The sequence below is a fragment of the Schistocerca piceifrons genome, chromosome 1 (genome assembly GCF_021461385.2).
Source record: "Schistocerca piceifrons isolate TAMUIC-IGC-003096 chromosome 1, iqSchPice1.1, whole genome shotgun sequence".
Classification (NCBI taxonomy): Eukaryota; Metazoa; Arthropoda; class Insecta; order Orthoptera; family Acrididae; genus Schistocerca; species Schistocerca piceifrons.
This window is the reverse complement of record NC_060138.1, coordinates 1,007,469,441-1,007,489,324: the sequence shown is the minus strand read 5'-3', so window position 1 is coordinate 1,007,489,324 and position 19,884 is coordinate 1,007,469,441. Positions and strand designations below refer to the sequence as shown.

The 19,884-nt window shown below is 42.9% G+C and overlaps 1 protein-coding gene across 1 annotated transcript in view; it reads right to left on the bottom strand.

Moving 5' to 3' along the window:
* Positions 1 to 19,884, bottom strand: part of LOC124777148 (esterase B1-like) — a 125,372-nt gene that overhangs the window by 42,083 nt on the left and 63,405 nt on the right. The window contains exons 4-5 of the mRNA XM_047252451.1: positions 10,982 to 11,167; positions 2,168 to 2,367 (exon numbers count right to left, since the gene is read on the bottom strand). Coding sequence (XP_047108407.1) covers positions 2,168 to 2,367; positions 10,982 to 11,167 — 386 coding nt within the window. The remainder of the gene's footprint in view (positions 1 to 2,167; positions 2,368 to 10,981; positions 11,168 to 19,884) is intronic.

The window sequence follows — 19,884 nt, the reverse complement described above, 5'->3', positions numbered from 1 at the left end:
TTGCCAAGTCATCTGCAAACGTTAGGCACTTATATCGTGTTGTTTTCACATGTTATTCCTAAATGAATTCCTTTTGCTTTTACTTTTTCTTTCCATTATTTGATAATTTTGTCAGAGATCATGTTGAATAAAAGCGGTGAGAGACCATCTCCTTGTCTGACTCCTGTATGTACTTCGAAACGTCTGAGATTTCTCCCATAAATTTTATGTCGGTTGTGGTCTCTGTAAGTGTCTGTTGTACCAGTGTCCTAGTTTCTTCTAGTGTGTCAAAGAGAGTCTGCCTGTCTATGGAGTCATAGACCTTCTTAAAGTCCACGAGTGTGACTACAGTGTCGTTCGTCTGTCTGAATTTCAGTAGCAGGTTCCATATCTGTTCAATACAGGACCTTCCTTTTCTGAAACCTGCCTGGTATTCACCTATCTTTATACCAGGTTGTGGTTCAAGTCTGTTGAGTAACGCCTTGGAGAGAATTTTGATAGGTTGATAGGTTTGGCGGTTGAAACCCCTTTATATTTCCATGAATATTCTATAGAAATTTGTCGTGTTATTTCTCTGTATATCTCTACATATTTCTCCCCCCCCCCCCCCCCTCTCTCTCTCTCTCTCTCTCTCTCTCTCTCTGTCTAGGCCTTCTCGGAAACGAAAATCTCAATGATTCAATGATTTTTGCCTGTTTTCGATCTAGTTACTGGCAAGGTATCGGTCCCTGGAATTCCAAGACAATATCAAAATATCATCAGTATTTCTCATACTGGACCGGACACTCAAAAATAGGCGAACAGGGGACGTAAGTTTATATATATGTAGAAATAGAAGATTTAATAAAATATTTTACTACATATTAAATTTTATGTTTTCATGTAATAATGTTCGTCAGTTATGCTTTTGACGTATGATAAATGCAGTGTATGTTCTAATGGCAAAAGATATTTTTATGTGATATTATTTTCAAATTTTCTTACTTGAGCTACGAAACCCTATTTCTTGCCAAATTTCATGATTCGGTTCATCTGGAAATACCCTATGGGTTTTGATAACGAGTTTGCAAGTATCAAAATGTGGACGTAAATGGCCAAATCTGTTGATTGCATTGACTTAAAAGTTCAAATTTCTTACACAACCAAGGTAGCTTAGACTTTAGTATCAGACGTAAATTTGAACTTGATACGCCAATCTGTTCATGAGAAAAAAGAGTCGTATCAAAGGGACAGAAAAGCAGACTCACGAATAATAAATAACAAAAGAGCTATATCTATGTGCAGCACTCGCTGCTGGATATCTGATGACGGATAAACTCCAGAACACATCGTTTGAGCAATAAAGTGATACCTTGCCTGATGTTTGACTTTTATTATTCTGGTCCGGTCAATTTGAATGTAGAACTACTGCTTGTTTTAATTCAAGTTAGACTTCGTGTTATATAAGTGTAAATTAACAATTGTCGAATTTTTCCATTACTGCACTGTGAAACGTTGCTTCTTGCCAGTTTTCCTTGATTTGAGGTCAACTGGAAGCAACCTATAGGTTTTCGAGCATCAAAATATGTGACATAAATGGCCGTATCTTGACTTAGTAACTTAAAATTTTTACACTGCCAAGGGGCTATCGACCTTAATATGTTACATAAATTTGAACTCGATACTTTTACCCTTTCCTGACAGTCGGACAGACAGACAGACAGGTAGAAAGACAGACAATAAACCGATCTTATAAGGGTTCCCTTTTTACAGACAAACACGCGGAAGACTAATAATGATAGTGATCTCAACTACAGATCTTCCGAAACAACAGATAAAAACCGCTCTGCACTGCTTGCTTCGACATTTATCATTCGTGTGTTAATTCTGGGCGTGGATGGGAAACCAGTCATATTCATCTAAATGCGTGTGGGAAATCCCTTAAAAGCCACGACTTTGTCGGCAGTAATACTAGACCAATAATCCTTAATTCCACGCATGGATTCCATCTTAGTGTAGCCCACATCCTTGCTTTGTGGGTTATAGCTCCACTCATTTATGTTGCACTAGGAAGACAGTAGTACCAACTGTTAAAATAGTATAAATATTCACCTTCGAGAGCCCCCGTTGTAGCAAGTATAGTGTTAAGTTTAATTTTCCGGAGTTCTGGTACTGATAATAGGAACAGAAAGATGAATGAAGAACTCACAATGTCGGAAAGACCGCGCGAGTCATTCGCGGTGAGCTCCAACGCGTCGGCCGCCTTGAGGAACTGCGTCAGCTCCTGCAGGTCGTCCGTCTCGAAGCCCATGGAAGCGGCCAACCGGAAGGCCTTCTCTCGTGGGTTCCTCTCCAGGCCCCAGGGAGCTATGGCCTCGCCGCTCTGAATGATAACTTGCTGGAACAGCCCTGTATGAGACAGGTGTTGTTACGGTCGCATTGATGTCACAACAAAACCTGCTTGTTGAAGCTCAGATACGTTTTGAAACAAAAGACTAGCGGATTTGGTTATTTTCCGTAGGTCATCATTCCTGCTGTATTTTAGAAACTGCATTTTCCGCTTGACTTGTTAGTAAAGATACACTGATCAGCCAGAACATTATGACCACGTACCTAATTGCTGGTATGTCCACCTTAGGCACGGATAACAGCGGCGATGAGAAGTGACATGGAAATAATGAGGCCTTGGTAGGTCGCTGGAGGATGGTGGCACCACATCTTCACACACAAGTCACCTAATTCCCGTAAATTCATGGAAGGGGGGCGATGAGCTCTGACCGTTCAGTTCAATCCAGATGTGTTCGATCGGGTTATGATCAGGCCAATTGAGGTGCCAGCACATCAATTGGAACTCGCCACTGTGTTCCTCTAACCATTCCATCAGATTCCTAGTATTGTGACATGGCGCGTTATCTTATTGAAAAATGTCACTGCCATCAGGAAGCACGGTAGTCATGAAGGGGTGTACGTGGTCTGCAACCAGTACGATACTCCTTCGCCGTCATGGTGCCTTGCAGGAGCTCCACTGGACCCATAGATGGTTTGCAGAGGATAATGGAGCCGCTGCCAGCATGTCTCCACTCCACAGTACAGGTATCAAGGAGCTGTTCGCCTGGAAGACGAGGGACTCGCACACTCCCTTAGGCGTGATGAAGAAGGTATCGGGATTCATTCGACCAAGCAACGCTCTGTCACTGCGTCAACGTCCAATGCCCATTTCAGTCGTAGTTGCCGATGTTGTGATGTTAACATTAGCACATGCATGAGTCGTCAGCTGCGGAGGACCATCGTCAAGAGCGTTCGGTGCGCTGTATGTTCACTCATTCGTACTCTACCCAGCATTAAAGACTGATGTTACCTCTGTCACAGTTCGCCGCCTGTTCTGTTTGTAGTCTGTCCAGCTTAAAACGTTCGACGTCCGTAATGAGGAGTGGCCGCCTAACCCCACGACATCTGGATGTGGTTTCGCCTTGGTTTTGCCACGTGTTGAAGACACTCATCACAGCACTCCTCGAATACCCTAAAAGTCGTGCAGTTTCCGAAAAACTCGTGCCAAGTCGCCGGGCCATCACAACCTGCCCTCGTGCAAACTCAGATAGAACTCGCGCCTTCCCCAGTCTACACACACAGACAGCACGCTCGCTGATACTATATGCACCGTGCGTGTTTCAGACTGATAGTCATTCCTCGCCAGGTGACGCTGCTATTGACTGGAGGGTCTTATATCGATAATAGGTTGGTGGTCGCAATATTCTGGTTGATCAGTGTATTTATTTACGATCGTGATTTTGGCTGTTGTGTCAGTTTTAAGCAATAGCTGTAACAACACTGTAAGCGCCATTTTAATCCACCAACAACTTATACAAACAATCTTTGACGAGGTAATTTTAAGCGGATCTAAGACCCTCCCCGTGGGTATCACAACGATGCCAGAGATGGAGTCAGGTTGTCGATCATTATATGTAATATGAAAGAAAACACACGACACTTGTGAAATATTCTAGAATATTTATTACTTAACTAACCCGTTACTGGCTTTAGACCATCATCAGGTTGAACGAGAAATACGTGTGAATGTGGATTTTTTGAGATCAATGACTTTAAACCAGGTGCATCCAAAGAGACTCTCAATTGCCTGTCAACGGTGACTTTTGTTGACGTGGTGTATAAGACCAAAGCGAGAAGAATTATTTAGATAAAAATGTGAAGACTGTTCACCTTGGAAAAATACATGAAAAATTGAGTTTAACAAACAACACGACAAATGACAAAATAGTTCAGAGAAGAAAAATAAACCGGGAAAAACACAGTAAACTTAAGAGACATGTTTCGAGGGTATGATTCAACAACGTAGTATTGTCTTAAACAAGTTGATATTATAAACAGGTACGATAATATTAATACAAGTGACACACTTGATGTGCTTAACTGTTATGTAAATAATAGGGCAAGTGAAACCCCAGTAACTGAAATAACGTGAAATATGGGGCACATAAGTAGCAGTGGTAATTTACAAAGTAGTCTGGATGGGTTTATTTGTAGTGTGTGCTTTCAGAAGTGATGAATAAGCAAACTGTGTCTAATGACTCAGTACCAAGTTTGGGAAAATAGCATATTTTTATCAATTTCCATTATTTTCGAGATGGTTCGTCTTCCTCTCTTAGTGGATGTCGTATAGGACTTCATGTTGCACCTTGTAGCTGTGGCCTTCATAAAGCAGGTGGTCATTCTTCCCTGAACAATAATTATAATTTGTGATGTAGTTGATTAAGTCAGTGTGCCACATATTTTATCCAAGCTAACAAGTTTTTTCTTCATATTTTACCATAATACTTCTTCTCGCTTAACCTTATACCAAACATAAACAATTGTCATCTTTGACAACCAGTTTAGAAACTCTTTAGATGCACTTAATTAAAAACCTTTAATCTCACAAAATTCACAGCTACATATGTTTTTGAACGTAATTATGATCAAACAGCTGAAAACTGGTTCGTTAAATAATACATATTCTAGAATTTTAACAATAAAGAAGTGTTGTGCGCTTTTAATGCATGACGTATTACCTGTTCTACCATGAACCAACGTACAGTCAATTAAAGCAAGTACTTTTATTGATACTATTTAACGTCTAGTAAAACTATGAAACAATGCGTCGTTTATAAAACATACAAATAAATGATAAAACGAACATCTGAAAATATTAACATATTACTATAAATTACAGCAAGTGAAAATTTAGAAATGATATTAACATCGCAGTTCCATGAAGGATCTGTATCCATGGAAGTTAACCACAAATGCCATTTGAAGAGGTTCTTTGGGATCTTTTTCCACTCACTCGACATCTTCGTAATGGGCATTCATTAATAATGCGTTCCGTTGTTTGCTCCATTACGACAATTACATTTTGGACTGTATATGATATCCCATTTGTAAAGGGAAGCTTTGCATTTTTCGTGCCTGCTTCTGATGCTCTTGAGGTGGCATCAGATTTGTCTCGGCAGCTATCTAGTTAGTTACATGTTCCTAGATTATTTGAATGATTCTTTCATCAGAGTTACTTGGACCGAATCATTTTACAGGATACGTATACATGATTAGTATTAACATTAATGAACACATTGCAGAAGACTTTGTAGTCAGGGCAACCGCACAATAGATGTATCATTTTGAAGATAAAATCGCTTCGGTTGTGCTTTATTTATAAGTAAGGTCGGTTTAGCAGAATTTTAGCTGCATCCTTTGCGATGCATCATTATCTTCCCTTTCATGGGTTTTTGTCTGTTACTTTATACAGATTGGACCTCATGATGAAGCTAAAATGCTGCGAAACCAGTCATGTTTACCAGTAAGGTATTTACAGCTAAAGCTGTTTTATCTTCGAAATGAATACATTATTTTTTAGTTCTACTCATTCCACTATGTTTAAAAAGAGGCGTTTGTTCGTCTTACGGGTACCAGTTTTCAAACAAAAATTCGTACATGGAAAAGAAGGAATAGTCCAGAAGAAATGATCAAAAATTTTTGTTGTAGCGTATTCAGCTCTTTTCTGAGCCATTGACACCTTTTATAATGGATAATAAAAGTTATCTTTTCCTCTAGTGTTGTAGGTATAAACATCTCTGTTTTTCACAAATTGTGAGGATTATTGGTGACGAATTTCATTGGCTAATTTATGTATTGTGACAGTGAAGTCACAGTGCCCAACTTCGTGAAGAGGTACATACATGACGACTGCTGATAAACATCACATATTATTTTTATTGTTCGTTTTTGTGCATTCATTGCTTTGTTTCGAAATGATGAGTTACCACAGAAAATTATTTCATAAGACATTATTGAATGGGAATGTGCATAATTTGTCAGGATGTTCGTTTATTTCCAAGACTAGCAATTATACTAAGAGCAAAAATAGCTGAACTTAACTGTTTAGAAGAACAGTAATATGCTTATTCCAATTTAGGTTTTCATCAACACGTACATTCAAAAATTTGGACCAGTTTGACTTCGGAGGCCTTCTCCGCCAAACGGTCAGTTCCGTAACGCTCTTGTAATTTGCAAGGACTAGGTTGGTGTGAGATTCCATAAAGGCTCTCTAGAGTTATTATTGTTACCAGCATCACATGGTCGTCGGGGCCTTTAGGCGCAGTCCATAAATGTGGAAGATCAGGAAGAATTTTGTTGACTGGCGAGTTTCTGGAACTTTAGCAATTTCATATCTTCTTCCATTCTCGATCTACTGCCTGTTGTCGTCTGGGACCTTCTGATACTACATTAGGTAAGATATGAAAGCCGGGAACTGATGCTGACTTTAATGTACCAGTGATATTTCTCATTGTATATCTACACATCAAGTTTGTTGACTGACCGCTTTTTGCCCAAATAGAGGAGCAGTACATGAGATGTTATACATTTTAAGGGTAATGAACGCCTTAAAATGCAGTAACGAAGCGGTAACAAGTATAGCGTAACCAATTTGGAAGATTAACTGAGTTTTCCGTCGGTCCTTCTTAGGACATACTAATAACGCTAAAAAGAAAAACACTTTCTTGTGTTCTACAAAATTATATTTATTTGGGCCCTAATAGGCTTTTGGCTTCTTCGACCATCTTCATTTGACAACTGAATGTTGCAAACACAGATAAATATGACGTGCGACTTACAAAGTTGTTATTTGTACAGAAGATACAAAAATGACAGAGTGTTCCCATAATGACACATTATGTTTCTTGTCACTTAGAAATGATTACATAACTAAAAAAGGAGGTAAACAAAGTTTTTATGTGGAGATACATTTAACACCCGATGAGAAATGAGGGTTTGATCTAGTATTCGAAACGAAAACTTAATGTAACGAAGGGGTAAATGGAAATTGAGTCCGATCATTTAATACTAGGCTGGCACTCTGAGTAATTCGTTGGTTGATTTCTAGTATTTCCAGCAGAAAACCGGTTTTAAATCTAAGTTTGGTATCAAACACTCTGGGCTCTTGCTGATAAAATTAAAGTTACGCAAATCCCACACAGTTCTAAAGCAATATCGTTCAATGCCACTAGCTTATTTACAAATAATGCTACAGATGAATCTATAAACACATCAACATATCTTTCGCAAATCCAGAGTAAATCGTATAGAATTATATGACATAATCGACACAACTCAAATGAGTTGAGAACTGAGTTATTTCCAGTTTCAGAACGAGTATTATAGTCAGTCTGATGGCCTAGCTATGGGTTTGTAAGTAACCTGTTTAAGTGTTGTTACAGCTATTGCTTAAAACTGACACAACAGCCAAAATCACGATCGTAAATAAATACACTGATCAACCAGAATATTGCGACCACCAACCTATTATCGATATAAGACCCTCCAGTCAATAGCAGCGTCACCTGGCGAAGAATGACTATCAGTCTGAAACACGCACGGTGCATATAGTATCAGCGAGCGTGCTGTTTGTGTGTGTAGACTGGGGAAGGCGCGAGTTCTATCTGAGTTTGCGAGTATTAAGGTAAAAATACATTATTTGTTCTGCAACAAAATCTTTCCTTTGCTAACCACATGCCTATTAGTAGTTAGAGCCTTCAGTAGTTGCAATCTTTTATTTATCTGGCTGTATTGGCGCTTGCTGCATTGCAGTAGCTCGTGTAATGAAAATTTTTGTGGGGTAAGTGACTTATGAAAGGTATAGGTTATCGTTAGGATTTCTACTAATTCAGGGCCATTCTTTTTTATTAATTATTTGAAGTCAGGTTATCATTTTTGAGCAGTCAGATTGCGTTGCGCTAGGACATTGTGGGTCAGTGTTGAAACGATAAAATAGGAAAGAGACAGTATGGACAATTTCACCCAACAATATAAGTGAAAATTTTATAAAGAAGTTCCTGGGTCACTTCTTAGTCCCAAGCTATGCGAAATTTTCATGGACAGTTTCGAACAAATTTTTCTACAGAAAGAAGCAGTGGGCTGCAGAATCAAGTACTGGTTTAGATATGTCGATGATATGCTGTGTTTGTGGACCGGTACCATCGGAGCTGAATTCGAAGCAGGACTTATCACTGAAGACACTTCTACTCCAGTCAATGAATTCCAGGCTGAAGACGTGTCTGGAGACGCCCAGGACACCGGTGGGATACCAACCTGACTGTCTCCCGCCATACGGACCGACACTCAGGAGTGAGTATCAGGGGTGCCATTTCTTTCCATAGTAAGACCCCTTTCGTTGTCAGCCACGTCACCCATAGAGCACAGCCATACGTCGACCATATTCTACGCCCTGTTTTGTTTCCCTTCATTGAAAGCCATCCTAGGCTTACATTTCATCCTGGGCTTACATTTCAGCTAGATAATGTCCGCCCACACACAGCGAGAGTTTGTATTACTTGTCTTTGTGTTTGCTAAACCATACATTGATCAGCAAGGTCGCCGGACCTGTCCCAATTCACAACGTTTGGAGAATTATAGGCTGGGCCATCCAAAGAGCGCGTCGCCCCAGTTAGACAGAATTTGGCACGATATCCCTCAGCAGTCCATAGAACAATTCTTATCAATTAATGCCAAGACGAGTAACTGCTTGCATAAGGGTCAGAGGTGGATCAACGCATTATTGGCTTCCTCAATTTGTAAAGCTCTTTCTCTTGAATGAATCATGCAATTTTTCTGAAACTGTAATCGTTTGTCTATCTGTACATGTACATCACTGATCTACTGATTTCCGTCCCATTTGGATGGTTCCTTTGCGGTGATTTTTTTTTTTTTTTTTTTTTTTTGTCGGTAAGGGTATACAGGGTGAAAAGTATTTAAACCGACAAACTCTGGGAGGTTGTAGGGGACATCAAAACAAATATTTTTCCCTAATGTCATTTTTTCCTAAGAGGAGTATTTAAACCGGTAGAGGAAGATTTCTCTGGCGGGAAATTAACTACATCAACAAACACTTCTCCATTTTTTATGACCAATAGACAACACATTAACACAGCCCAATTTCAATTACAGTAGATTTTCAAAAATGCCTCCATTGACACGGAAACAAAGGTTACAACGTCGGATTATGTTCTGTCTGACACGGGGAAAAAAATCAGGAATATCCTGAATTGTTCCTGCTGCTGCTACTATCCAGGCAAGCAGGTCCTCTTCTGATGCAACAAGAGTTGCGTAAACAAGTTTGCGCATCTCTCCCCATACAAAAAAGTCCAGAGGGGACATATCTGGGGATCGAGCAGGCTATGGAACAGGACCACCTCGGTCCAGGAATCGACGCACACGACGACTGAAATGTGCCGGTGCCCCGTCATGTTGAAACCACATGCGTTGTCTTGTAGGGAGCGGGACGTCTTCCAGCAATTCTGGCAATGCTCTGGCGAGAAAATTGTAATAGTGCCTGCCATTAAATGGCCTAGGTAGCAGATACGACCCAATTAAACAGTCCCCAACAACACCGTCCCACATATTAACGAAGAACCGCACTTGATGAGCGCTAGCAACTGTAGAATGTGGGTTATCCTCACTCCAAACAGGCGAATTGTGCATGTTGAAGACTCTATCAAGCCCGAACATTGCTTCATCGGTAAACATCACAGAGGATGGAAATGTAGGATGCATTTCACACTGTTGCAGGTACCACTGCGAAACCTGTGCTCTGGGTGGATAATCAACTGGTTCCAGGTTGTGGACACGCTGTAAGTGAAATGGACGTAAAAAATGATATCTAAGGACTGTTCTTACATTCGTCTGATTCGTTCCTATGTTACGTGCAATTGCACGAGTGCTGATTGAAGGATCCCGCTCCACAAGCTGCAATACAGCTTCCTCAAATTGCAGCGTTCTTACCGTGCGATGGCGTTCCTGTCCAGGTAATCTGCTAAATGACCCGGCCTCACGTAGACGTTGGTACACAGCAGCAAAGGTCGTATGATGCGGGATACGGCGATTAGGATATTGTTGTTGATAAACCCGCTGTGCAGCACGTCCGTTGTGGTGCGCTACGTAGTACACACCAACCATATCAGTGTACTCACTCCAGACGTATCGCTCCATTAGTAAACAGAGACAATGCACTACTACACTGGTGGACATCAGAGCATAATACGCCCGCTAACAACTGAAGAGCGTAATACGGCCTCCACCGGTTTAAATAATCCTCATAGGAAAAAAATGACATTAGGGAAAAATATTTGTTTTGATGTCCCCTACAACCTGCCAGAGCTTGTCGGTTTAAATACTTTTCACCCTGTATAATACTCTTGCCTCCTTGATATTTCATTTTTATGACGATTGCGAGATTCAGGTTGTCAATGTTTCAAGAGTATTATGTAATTCTGATAAACACACATAAACTACTGCTACAAAAGCCTCTGTTCTTAATCGGTGTTATCGCACGAAATACGGATAATCGCGCTGCTGCCGTGGCCCCGGGCAAACAAGAGAGCGCTAATCTGGCGCGACGACACGCGCCGAGTGATTTACGCCGCTGTCGGTGGGAGGTGCGCGGGATTAGCGCTGAGGGGCGTGGTGCGCAGCCTACCTGGCGTGGCCGGCGAGAGCAGCAGGTGGGACACGGAGCAGCCGCCGGAGCTGGCGCCGAACAGCGTGACGCGGCCCGCGTCGCCCCCGAAGGCCGCGCCGTTGCGCTGCACCCACTGCAGGGCGGCCACCGCGTCCTTGAGGCCCGCGTTGCCGGGGATCTCCTCCGTCTGCAGGCTCAGGTACCCTGCAACCACCACCAAGCAGCTCTCCAAGTCTAGAGCCGGCAAGGGAAACTGTTCCTTACCGTTACGCACCATTGTAATCACCTCGTAGTATCTAGAGTAAACACAGTTTGTAGCGTGCACAGTAACTAGGCGAATTGGAAGTTGCGACAGCACAATTTTACTGGCTCCATCAGAGGACTGTAATTCCCTAAACAGGGTCTGTCACATTAATGTAAATTACATTTATTCCAAATTTATTTATTTACTTGTTTATTTTTTTTAACCGATCGAGGTGGCGCAATGATTAGCACACTGGACTCGCATTCGGGAGGACGGACGATTGTTCAAACCCACGTCCGGCCATCTTGATTTACGGTTTCCGTGATTTCCCTAAATCGCTTCGGGCAAATGCTGAGATGGTTCATTTGAAAGGGCACGGCCGCGTTCCTTCCCCATCCATCCCCATTCCGATGGGACCGATCACCTACTGTTTGGACCTCTCTCCCAAATCAACCAACCAAAGCAACCAGATTTTTTTTACTACTTAGATTTCTCATTAATTGATTATTTCTCAGCCGGCCGGAGTGGCCGTGCGGTTCTAGGCGCTAGAGTCTGGAGCCGAGCGACCGCTACGGTCGCAGGTTCGAATCCTGCCTTGGGCATGGATGTGTATGATGTCCTTAGTTTAGTTAGGTTTAATTAGTTCTAAGTTCTAGGTGACTGATGGCCTCAGAAGTTAAGTCGTATAGTGCTCAGAGTCATTTGAACCATTTTTGATTATTTCTCAACTCTTTGAGACTAGGCAACCTCTTCGACACCCAACTTCAGACGCTAGACCACGGCCGGGCTGATGGTGCCGAAGTTTATGACAGGTACATCTGTAACGTGCTCAACAAAGTTGCGTGGAGGGCACCGAACTGGGTGCTCTTCGAACGACCCTTCGCCATTTCATTCACGCACATGTTAATGTTGCATTCCCACGTGATCACGCCACACGAGGGTGCAAAACAGGAGGTTTGAAAAAGCCTTATTACCCTTTGATGCTTCGGATCACGTTCAGATTTCGTCGAATGGTTCTGAATGGTCCTTAGTGGTTTCAGCCTGCACACGAGATCAAAAATTGCGGTCACGCTGCACTCCGAAGGGGTGCTGCCACGTTCAGTGGGGATGCATCCCACAGTGTCCTTAGAGTTGGTTAGAAACGTCCATCAGTGTCGAAAATTGTCGGGAACATCTTTTCTGTTGCTTATCACACTGCCAAGTGTCATTTTCGATCGTGAAGTGTGTGGGAATCAACGCAGCACGAGAAGGAGCCATTTCATTGATACTCTTTAAACCACGCTCTGAGGCCTTTTCGTGTTGATTCTGAGCGGCAGCATGTCTTTCCATTACCCATAAGAAAACCGCGTGATTTCAGCGCTGGGTGTCACGGTTCTGACCTCCATCGCAGGGACGTCAAAAGAAGAGGTGAAATGTGGGTAAGAGGACCTTGACTTCTTCCGTCTCCTCGCGCTGTACTGTAGAGGTGGGGTGGAGAACGCGTCTGATCTGTCATTCCGAGTGGCGCTCAGCAGATCACACCTCTACAGTACAGCGTGTGGAGACGGAAGAAGCCACGGAAGAAGAGATAGCCACTGCCTATATACCGTATACTAGCGAACTATCGGGGAAAATAGGACGAATATTGAGGAAACACCGAGTAGGAACTGTCTTTTACCCAACCAATGAAACACGAACGTTATTGGGAAGTGTCAAAGACGATTTCTGTTTGCGGAAGGCCAGCATATGCCAGATTCCATGTCAGTGTGGGACGACTTATATTTGACAGACAGTGCGCACCAGCGAAGATCATTGCCGACAACATCAGAAGCATACTCGACTTAATTACCCCAACAAGTCGGTGGTCGCACAGCCCTGTTTGTCCGAAAATCACGAAATGGGCTACCGACATATCACAGTCTTGGCACAGACATCTAAATACTGCGACAGCGTCTTTAGAGAGGCTACCGAAATTCGTACCAGGGACAGCATCATCAACCGAGATTGCGGCTATTACCTCAGCAAGGCATGGGAACCAGCACTGAGTCTAATTAAAAAGACGCTTGGCAAAGAACACGAACTGGCGACCAGGGCGGAGGAGGCAATTACACCGACGCCACCACAGACGCCGACGCCACCGTCTCAGGATCCACCGACATGCGGCCGCGGGCGCGGACCGCGGAGAGAACGCCTCGCAGGGGGAGGGCATTTATGACGCCCGCCCTCCCTCAGAAGCTCAGTTCGTCAGCGCACCTGACGTCGGCGACATGTCTGATCGCCGAAATATTGTGCCCCTTGGACACTAAGGGCTGGCAGTACATCCATGGACTGTTCGAGCAAGAACGTGAACTGTTTTACTATCTACAAATATCGATATCAAAACGAAACTGTATCATTCTAGATTCCACTGAAGATGCCTTAAAGTAAAAGCCAAAACGAGTCTGGAACAAAAAGAATACAGTGCAGCAAGCCAATGGCGCTTTGTACCTACAAAAAAATATTTCTGTGCTTGCTTTCAGATGATGCTCGCGCAAACAAACTTCTTAAGGAGTTCGTTCGAATTTTTGTGGCGACGAACACTCTGAACCCGTTTCTTCCATTTCCTCAGGGTAGCACAATACGCTACAGAGATCATTGTTGCACCATGGTGGAGGACATCAAACAAAATAACCCCTTCAGACTCCTAGAAGTTTGTCACCGTGAATTTACTGGCTGAGGGTGCGCCTCTGAACGTCTTCTTCGGAGGGGAGATGGTGTGGCGCCACTCCGTGGCAACGCGGTTTTGTTTCCGCCTAGTAGTGATAAACCCGTATTTCATGGTCCAAGACGATGCTCGACAAAAAGCTGTCACGACCAGCCTCGTATCGCGCAAGCAGTTTCGAACAGATGATGCTTCGTTGCTTTTTATGGTCTTTTGTTAAGCGGCGAGAAACCCAATGGGCACTCAACTCCTTTGAGTGCACCACCAACTGGTGGACGGGGGTGTCAGCACCGCCAACAGTAACGTCCAGTAGAGCAGCAAAGTTGCATAGGAATTCAGACGCATTAAGCAGGAAGTGGTTTTATGCGACCTGCCACGAATTCTTGTCCTGTGCCAACACCTTCATTTCAGAGTAGCAGCCGGCCGAAGTGGCCGTGCGGTTAACGGCGCTGCAGTCTGGAACCGCAAGACCGCTACGGTCGCAGGTTCGAATCCTGCCTCGGGCATGGATGTTTGTGATGTCCTTAGGTTGGTTAGGTTTAACTAGTTCTAAGTTCTAGGGGACTAATGACCTCAGCAGTTGAGTCCCATAGTGCTCAGAGCCATTTCAGAGTAGCACTCGCAACCTACGTTCTCAACTATTTGCTGGATGTATTCCAATCTCTGTGTTCCTCTGTAGTTTTTGCCCTCTGCAGCCCACTCTAGTACCACGGAAATCATTCCCTGATGTCTTAACAAAAGTCCTATCATCCTGTCCCTTATTCTTGTCAGTGTTTTCCACATATTTCTTTCCTCTTCGATTCTGCGTAGGACCTCCTCATTCCTTTCCTTACCAGTCCAGTTTCCCCACAATCCATGTTTCCAAGCAGGGACGTAGCAGTGCTGAAAATTCTGGGTCATGGTCTTGTGGAGTGGCAGGCAGCACAGTGCGCTAACAGTGACTGGAAACAGTATAAGGTGCAGTCACAGTGTGGTACATATGACGGGCTGTTGTGCAAGAAAATGAGGTTCGGGCCACAGGTAGCAGTACCAGTGAAGTTTAAGGAGGATATTCTAAACGAAGCACATGGTCACAGAGTATCTAGTGATGGAGGGTGCGGAACAACAATCTGAACAGTGGCTGACACATATGGTGGAGAGGAAGGCAAGCGGCTGTGGATCAATATGTGAGGAACTGCGTACGGTGTGCACAGTGAGCTGATCTGAATCGTAAGCAGTGACGTTGTAGAGGCTACTGGAAGCATCAAAACCATTTGGAATGCGTGTAACTGAATTATTAGGATAGTTTAGTCGTACGCTTGCAGGAAAACTTCATATTAACAGTAACAGATAACTTTTCGCCGTACAAGGAGACGGTTGCTATGTCGAACCAGCAGGCAACGATAGTCGCAGAGTCTAAGGTTAGCAGCTGTTAGATATGATAATTACAGACCAGCATACGAAGTTAAGTTGGACATTTTGAAGGAACTGTGCCAGATATTGCAATTTAAGCATTTAAGAACTAATCTTCTTCATCCACAGGCCCGTGGTAAAACGGAACGGGCACATAGAACAATTGGTAAAACGTTAAGTTATGATATGAGTGCGTGTGACAGCGACTGCGACTCATGTCTAACGTGTGTTATGTCAGTGTGTAATTCAAAAGTACTCACAAATGCTGGGTTATGAAGTGGTACATGGTCAGGAAATGCCCTAACTACTCGGTTTGACAAAGGCAAAGAAAGGTGAAGATGGGGAATCAGTCCACGACTTCGGGAAAACAATACGAGAAGTATGGAAACGAGTACAGAAGGCGAATATAAAGGCTTTAGAGACGCAAGAGGAATCAGTGCACTGTACTGCAAGTTTGCCACAGTATACGTTAGCGCAATGGGTAATGTTATCGAGTCCTTACACGTCAAAAGGGAAGTTCATCACAAGGTGTCAAGGACTCTTGCAGGTGGTGGAGACTACTTCGCCCGTCGACATGAAGCTTCAGTTGCCAGCAAGAACAACGATACTATATGTTGGGCATCTACGACCTTTTCAAGGGAGTCTGGAGTCGATTCCAAGACTTTGAAACTTGGAGCCGGGGAAGAAAACGGGAAGATCAAGAAGATGAGGAGTGTCTGTCAAGGATTATTTATATATATTAGTGTTTGTACAGGATTGTAGTGAATAAGTTACGTTAGTGTGAATATCTTTTCTTTTACTTTTGTTGTATGTGAATGAGCTTGATTGTCGCAGTAGCCTTCTGAGGAGAAAGTGCGGGTGATATTTGCTCCTGTCCTCGGGTTTCGATATGCCGAGGGCAAGAGTCGAAGAAATGCAATTGTCACCTGAACAGTACTGATTGGGATTACAGGAAGCATAGAGAGAGTTATCGCCTGAGGTAAGCCTGGTTGTGGAACCCAGTAGAAAAAACCTGCCCTTCTACTGATACTACTAATTCAGAAATAATATAAGCGAACTGAAATCTATGCGAAATAAATAATATCTTTCCATGGCTTTACCCGTATTTCACAATTCAGTTTACCATGCAGATACAATTTGTAATTAAACAGTACCAGTCACAAAAATACACAGAACACTTCCCTTGACTAAATTATATACATACAGAAATGTACCTATCCGTCTGCCATGCAGCAGCTAGCAATTTCACTTAAAATTTCTGGAATTACACACACTGCTTATCACTACATTATCAGTGGAAATGAAAACTGACTGATTTCCAGTAATAGGATGACATGCACAGTTTAAGTGTTACTCTATTCACACATACTCAGTGAAATGGGGATCTGCAGGATGTTACTAATTTTGGAGGCTGGTGGCAGGCATGCAGTAATGACGGAGAAGTAGTTAATGTCGAAGGGGGAGTGTCGCAGTGTGTCCTACCAGGTTTATACAAACCAGCTAGAAGGCATGTGAGGTACAGTTTTTCTTACCCACACAGAAGGGACTAGTTTCGTTCAAGGGCTGTCGTTGCATTTCTAGCAAGCAGGTTTTCATTGAATATACTCCACTTATAATGATATGGTAGTAGTGGCGAGTTGTTACAAGCAGGGGAAGTTCATGAGGGCCAGACTGATTGAACTGAATGAAAGTGGGTTATTAATCAGCGGGATTGCATGCAACACAACAGGACCAACCTTCCATCTACCAGCCACGTTTACGGGAGTCACGCAACCGAACGTCTCACAACTGCAGTTATATTGGCCATAATTTACCTTTGAAATCATTGAAAGAGCCGAATATAACATTTTTAAATAAAAGTTTAGAAACCGATCTAATTCATTTCCTGGATCGATTCATTGCCACGAATGATGGATGCATTTAAGCCGAGCAGTTAATGCAGCTTTTAGAGCAGTTCAGAGTAGAACGACGATCCATGACGGTGACTTTGAGTGTCGTAATATCATATGCCACAGTGGCTCTGACTCTGCTGTGGTTCAAATGGTTCAAATGGCTCTGAGCACTATGGGACTTAACTTCTGTGGTCATCAGTCCCCTAGAACTTAGAACTACTTAAACCTAACTAACCTAAGGACATCACACACATCCATGCCCAAGGCAGGATTCGAACCTGCGACCGTAGCAGTCCCGCGGTTCCGGACTGCACTCTGCTGTGCGTAGCTTTGATGTGGAGAGGCGTACATCAGCACAAACCACCGATAGTCCAGATTCTAGTAGACCAGATCCCTAGAGCATAAGATACAGAGTGTAACGTTGCAGTGTGAATGCGGAATAGACGTAAATTTAAGGTTAAGAGAAAAGGATGCAGTGGGAAAAGCCATGAAGGTTACAACTGCCAGATGCGCAAATATGATGAATAGACTCATAAGTAAGGTGGTCCAAGATGCTGCTCCAGGTGGGTGTAAAATGAATGTGCACAACGGAAAATAATAAACGCTAAAATGATGATTTGGCCCTGTCTGACGACGCCCTGAAGCAGATCTAAGGATCTCTTCATTCTCTTTTTATATACAAATTACAATCTAAACATAAATGTATGATGAAGGCACCTAATACTAGTAAATGATAAACGTTGTTGTTCTATATATGTTTATTATAGATTAAAATTAACCCTTTAAGTACAATTGTCTATATTTCCTAACTAAAATTATTAGTCAATTGCCCAACTCTGCCCCTTTTTATGACTGCGCGGTCTATAGTTCAATTCTTTTATCTTGGCGGCTCGCGCATGCCCGCCCAGACCCGGGAGATTGCTGCGTTGCCAGTTGCACACGACGCACGCGCCAATAGAAGCAGCGCCATAGTATATCATAGTTCCCAAGCTTACGTTTAGGGGGGAGCGCGCAGTTCATGAAGTAAAGCCACCACGGCCGCGTTAACCCTTTCGCTGCTACAGAGACGTGCTCCCTGCATTCCGCGCTGTACGCGATTTTGTCACTGCACTGCTCGCCTGTGCAGACACATCGTGTTCCGACTGCTTTGGCACTCTTATCATTCGATTCCACAAAAATTATTTGGCCCAAAAATTAGATTTTTACGCATCTTCTTGACTGATACCTTCCCACCATAAATATCAATTTTGTTTCGATGTTCAACGCAGTTATTATGCAGCATTAAATATAGTAAACCATTGCACGAAATTTCGAAGAGTTTGCAGAGGTAAAAGTCCATAGAGTATACTTTCCGTATGGTCGATTTTAGTTGCCACAATGTTGAGAATGAAATGTGGAAAAGATACCTAAATTTCATATAAAATTTACTGTATAACGATATCTCATTTAGTTTAAGTACCACAGCAGTGGGAACACCATGTGTCTGTACAGGCGAGCAGTGCAGTGATGACAAAATCGCCCACAGCGCAGAATGAGGGGAGCACGTGTATAGCAGCGAAAGGGTTAATGAAGAGACAAAGCACTAGAAATTTCAAAAAATTGCATTCAAACGAATATAATTCGTGAAGTAAGGCACTTCGATATTGTTTTTAAATAATGAAAATATTAAGCACCACACAAGGTTTGAACTCATAAACTTTCACATAGAAGCCAAACACCTTAACCGTTACGCTATCGTGACTCGCCTGCTTGCAGGATGCCAAGAGGAGTATAACACATGACGCAAAATACTGACAAACACTGTTGGTATAACTATGAATTACTCATGCTTCGTCGAAGTACAATAGGAAATAAACAATTACCACTGTTCTTTATTGCGAAAAAGCAGTATAAAAGAAAGTCTGCTATCAAGACATTGCTTTTGTTCTATTACTTTATTTATGACTGAACGTTTCTAAAACTGAAGACACTCGTCCATGCTCTGCACTGCAGTCGAGATCTGGCAACGTCGTTCTATGTTCATTGGCTGACTGTGTTTTGTGACGTCAGATGCGCAGAACGAACCTAAACTCGGCCGCCAACATAAATGACGCGCACTATAATATCAATAACGCGAAATGACTGACATCATCTACGTACTAAACACTAGAAGACACTACTTTCAAAGGTGATCTACGGTGGTGTGGAACCTCAGTGGAAATAAACTAGCGTGATCACAGCTGTTTAGCTTTTATAGTCCTAATAAGCCGAAGCAATTAGCGATATCACTGTATGTAATGCGTCTACTGCGTCGAAGTGATGGTTCCCGTACTCGTCTGCGACGATGGAAGAACTCCAGCCAAAAATACACTCTTTCAAACACTAGGACGGCAGAAGGTGGTCCTCTGACTAATATACTCTAATACTGTCTTCCCCTCTCTGTGTTCTACAGACGAGAAACGCGGACTCCTAGCCACAAGGATGGAGTCCAGATAACGTCTCAATGTAAGTAAAGGCAGAGGAAGTGCTCTCAGTTACTGAACGCTGCGTACTCAACGACGACTTCCAACCCGGAGGTCAAGTCCAGAATCGTATAGGTTCGCAACAGTACAATGCCTAAGTGTTCTAACTATAAAATCTCCTGAGAGCAAAGACAGCAAGTCCGTCTGTACCAACAAAGTTGATACCGAGCGACCGTCACACACGGGCGCGCACAACGGAAGACCTCTTCTCT